The 4,941-nt window shown below is 35.2% G+C and overlaps 1 protein-coding gene across 1 annotated transcript in view; it reads left to right on the top strand.

Moving 5' to 3' along the window:
• LOC107604996 (actin-related protein 2) overlaps nt 1,204–4,941 on the top strand; it is an 11,741-nt gene continuing 8,003 nt past the window's right edge. Inside the window, exons 1-9 of the mRNA XM_016306728.2 lie at nt 1,204–1,441; nt 1,636–1,746; nt 1,908–2,042; nt 2,461–2,532; nt 2,642–2,720; nt 2,974–3,023; nt 4,386–4,489; nt 4,598–4,666; nt 4,748–4,811. Coding sequence (XP_016162214.1) covers nt 1,400–1,441; nt 1,636–1,746; nt 1,908–2,042; nt 2,461–2,532; nt 2,642–2,720; nt 2,974–3,023; nt 4,386–4,489; nt 4,598–4,666; nt 4,748–4,811 — 726 coding nt within the window. The 5' untranslated portion in view covers nt 1,204–1,399. The remainder of the gene's footprint in view (nt 1,442–1,635; nt 1,747–1,907; nt 2,043–2,460; nt 2,533–2,641; nt 2,721–2,973; nt 3,024–4,385; nt 4,490–4,597; nt 4,667–4,747; nt 4,812–4,941) is intronic.

Below are 4,941 nucleotides of genomic sequence, written 5' to 3'. Positions count from 1 at the left end.
TGTGATATGTGACGTACCTCCTGGGGAAGAGCAAATCTTCCCTTTATATACTGTCAGAGGTGGGCCCTGTAAAGGCAGGCCCACTATTCCCGTAGCGCTCTCGTCACAGCTGTGGGTGAGCTGTTACGGACGCGTGTCCGGTCGGCGATGGAGCACCCTATCCCTGGCCGCCCGAGTCGGGTGGAGCTCGGGTCGGCCCAAGTCAGCAGAGAGTTTGGGCCAGGCCGTAACACCTTCGAATTAAATACGATTTAGAAAAACAACAAAATTAACAACATTTATCCATGACCATGTAAAATTCTCATCGTCATTTTATCACATCCAGCAACAATGTTTTGATTTGTTTTTACGTTTACAATGTATTCATTTTTTGATTTACTTAATTTATGCTATTTTGTCCTTTATTTTTTTAGGAGCTCATTATTAATTTAAGCTCAAATGATCATATTTTCCCTCGTTCATCTCCTTCCTGTCAAACATTAAAACACTAATCAACAAAAAATTTATAATTTGTATCTAATTACGTTTAAATACGTTTTTGTTGCAAAAATCCTAAAAAGAAGAACACATTTAAATCAAGCCCATTCTTACCATTCTCATGTGATATTTGTGGGTGGGATCATTGTTTTCTTCACACTTTTTTTTCTCTGTACTAACTATCCTAAATCTCAGAAATGGATACTCTTAATTTTTTTAATAACTGAGAGAGTAAAGTGTGATCTCACACCATTAATTTTATAAGTGGAATAAAAAATAAATATAAGAGAGAATAATAAAAAATTAGAGATCACACTTTACACTTTCAATTTTTTTTAACAATTGAAAGGATCCATTTTTCTAAAACTAGTTCCTTTTTCTTTTTTTGTTATGCGGACACGTAAAACTCTAATTCCTTAAACCCACTTCCAATCCATACACACTAGGTCCAACTTGTTTCCTTCCATTCCGTGTACAACAACGGTTACGGAACCCACATCCAAAGCCCATTACGGGCTTCCCTCCTTCTGGCCACTTAGCGCGGCTTCCAGAACACCCAGCCCCGACAACGCCTGCAACTGTTCTGCCGAGCTGCTACCCTCCAAAGATCCACATGCCACTTGTCACCGCAACATTCAACATCAGGGAATCTCTTCAAATCTGTATAACTTTACCTCTGTACGCTATAATTTCCCTAGACGTAATTGTCACTCGCCGCAACTTAAGAGGAAAGTAGACTGTAGTCTGTAGGGTGTAGACCTCGTTTTGCCGCTTTTGTACGTCATCTGCAGTTGATGAAAAGAAGCCAAATTAACAAACCAATTGAAACCCAAACGGAAACGGAAATTGAAAGAAATAGCGAAAGAAAGCAAGAGCGCACTGAACAGTAACTGAAGAGAAGAAGAAGAAGAAGAAGCGCAGAATGGACAACAGAAACGTCGTCGTCTGCGACAACGGAACTGGGGTTTGTATTCCATTTCACATAATCAATACAACACACGTTTCTTGATCCGCCCAGTGTCACCGTCGATCCACTTACTCCCAAATCACATACATTCCGCAACCGATCTAAGTGATCCTATATACCCCGATTTCACAAGCGTGTTTTTTTTTTAAATATTCAAATTAATTTATTTATATGTGAATTTTTGTTTGCAGTATGTGAAGTGCGGTTTCGCTGGGGAGAATTTCCCCACGTCTGTTTTCCCTTGCGTGGTGGGAAGGCCAATGCTTCGGTACGAAGAATCGCTCACTGAGCAATCGCTAAAGGTGCATTTTCTATTTCACTATTACAGTATTACTACTAAATGAATATGAAATTAGCTAGGTGCCAGTAGGTGTGTTGTTGTTAGTTTGATTATTATGATATATATATGTGCAATTTAGTTTGTGCTTCTGAAAAAAGGGTTTGAATTTGTGTGTGGTTTTAGGATATTGTTGTTGGAGAAGGGTGTGCAAACTTGCGGCATCAGCTTGATATATCTTACCCAGTTAACAATGGCATCGTGCAAAACTGGGATGATATGTGTCATGTTTGGGATCATGCATTTTACAATGAATTAAAGGTAAGTAACTGTCTGGTAATTCTGAGAATGAGTTTTATTTCACCCCAAATGCCCCCCTTCCCCATCTTTTTTTTTTCCGAGGGGGAGGGGGAATAAAAAATAAGCTTTGCTTTTTTCTGTTTTTTTAAGCTAACAGAAAAAAAAAGAGTGAATTTCAATTTTTCACATATTTTCTATGAAATTTATAAAATAATCAAAATTTCAAGAGAGTGAATTTCAAATTTTTTTTTTTGAAAAAGTTGAATGCAGTAGCTCTTGATTAAAGTGATTTTTAAGATTTATTCTACTATAAATAAAAATTGAATTGTAAAATCACTTTTCCAAAAACAGAAACAAATGCACCCATTTGTTTTTTCACCCTTTTTTTTTAAAAAAAGTTCTTTCATGGCTAACTGTCTAATGTGATCTGCTTTGACAGATTAACCCGCCTGACTGTAAAATTCTACTCACAGATCCACCGCTTAATCCCTCAAAGAATCGTGAAAAAATGGTTTGTGTGAACCAATCCTGAGGTCTTTTCTTCTGAAAAATAAAATAGTGAATTTCTTGTAAATGATTTTAAGTTTTAAATATTATTTATTAACCATTTGACTTCACAGATTGAGATGCTGTTTGAAAAGTACAATTATGCTGGAGCGTATATCTCAATTCAAGCTGTTCTGACATTATATGCTCAAGGTGCTTATAGGGATGGGTGAAGGTTGAAGCTTTGTTTTTTCTTTATTATGAAGCCATCCTAATCATAATTTGCTTTCCGTAGTCCCTCTTATCTGTTTATGGTCTAATTGTGTTATGCTTCCTGTCACTCCTATTATCCGTAACAAAGAGTTATTTCTCTCTCTCTCTCTCTCTCTCTCTCTCTCTCTCTCTCTCTCTCACCTTTTACTTTTAACTTTTTAATCTTGCACCAACATTTTGTTACTTGCCACAGGTTTGTTGACTGGATTAGTTATTGACTCTGGTGATGGTGTCACTCATGTGGTAACTAATTATCTTCTACACTACCTAAATTTTTTTTATGCTTATTACTTATTAGTGTGTTAACAGGCACATTATGGTAACTTATACTATAACTAAGAGAGCTTGGCTTCAAATCTTATAAATAACATTTTTTTTTATGATTTATATATGATAAAGGATATTTTAGGGCCCATTATATATAGTAGATTCTATATAATAGATTGGTGTAACTGCTAGATTCAGTCTCCCAGTTTTCATTGTTATTTTTCTTTTAGATTTCCTTGATTGTCTTTAACGATCAGTTTTTACAATCCATGCCAATTGCATATGATTACAGAGTCAAGCCATTTAGGCGTATACCTTTTATTAAATGTTTGATTACTATTGATTGTTGTGTTGATCTTTTATAACAAATAACAAGTATCCAATGAATTGAGTACGGTACCCAAATGGCTAAATCAAACATTTTAAAAAAGTGTGTTATTCCTAAGAAATATTGGCATAGAAAATAGCACATTTCCTGATAATCTCAGTTGAAAACACATTTAGCATTTAATGAATTGGTTCAGCTCATACCAATTTGGTACTCATAATTATGATAACTACCACCCTTTCAACCATTTGAATGCTACGTTTGTCTAAGGTGTTGATATTGATGGAGTGCTAATTTATTGTCATTAAATATATTGATAACGATCCCACTTAGTGGGATAAGGCTTTGTTGTTGTTGTTGTTGTTGTAAAATATATTGATAAGCATGACTTATTTGATGAGAGCTTGAAAATTAATGGTGCATTTGTGAGTTCATCCTTTGAAACAATAGATTGTTTGAACTTATTTACTTACTTTTATCCTTTGTGCTAATTCATGGTGAATCTATGAATGTGTCATCATATCATTTCCATCCCATCCTTAATAGTTCCTTGCAGTTTGTGATTCATTGTCTATCTTTCTTATTGGGTATCCATTTTATTTCATAATGATTATAGCGTAATTCAGGCTAGCAAAACAATAAGCACTTCACCTAGCCTTTTTTCTAAAATATTCTTAAATGAAAATATAGTATTTAATTTGAGAAAAATAATTAACAAAGTTTCCAGCAATTAGATGTGATCAATAACTAACTTGAATATGGTTTCTGATAAGGGCATATAAGGCAATGAAAATGAAAAATTGACCAGGAGAAGTTATTCAGACTAAAAGCTTTATATAGGAGAGATATACTGACTGATCATCACTAATTATCCTGGTTTAAAATATGTTGCACCATTAGTTTAAGGAAGCAGAAATGGGCTAATAAGTTGAGCACCTGTTATAAATTTGATAGTGTTACTATTATAACTATTCATTCCAAAAATGTTAATAATCAATGTTGCGATCCAGGTTCCAGTTGTTGATGGCTATTCATTCCCTCATCTAACAAAGCGGATGAATGTAGCTGGCCGACACATAACATCCTATCTTGTTGATTTGCTTTCAAGAAGGGGGTGAGGTCTAATTCTTTTCATATATGTCCTAATATTAATATGACGTCAAATTGACTCTTTCTATCTTACACTTCAGTTCTAGCTTAAACACTATTTTCTTTTCTCAAGGTATGCACTGAATAGGACTGCGGACTTTGAGACCGTTAGGGAAATCAAGGAGAAACTATGCTATATAAGGTTAGAAGCAATCTCATGATATATTTTGGTCTCCTGTGGTCTTTGTATGTTTTCTTAATAGCCACTTCTGTTTTCCCACAGTTATGATTACAAGAGGGAATATCAATTGGGGCTTGAGACCACTATCCTTGTCAAGAACTATACGGTAAGTTGATACGCTGAATTTCTTGGAATCTTTAGAGGACTATGTCTGTGTATTGTAGTATCTCGAATCACATCGCATCCCGAAAGTCCCCAAAACTGGGATGTTGGGATCCCAGAGCATGGGATGGCTG

The sequence above is a fragment of the Arachis ipaensis genome, chromosome B06 (assembly GCF_000816755.2).
Source record: "Arachis ipaensis cultivar K30076 chromosome B06, Araip1.1, whole genome shotgun sequence".
In the NCBI taxonomy this organism is placed as follows: Eukaryota; Viridiplantae; Streptophyta; class Magnoliopsida; order Fabales; family Fabaceae; genus Arachis; species Arachis ipaensis.
The sequence above is the reverse complement of the archived record's forward strand: the minus strand, read 5'-3'. Positions and strand labels throughout refer to the sequence as shown.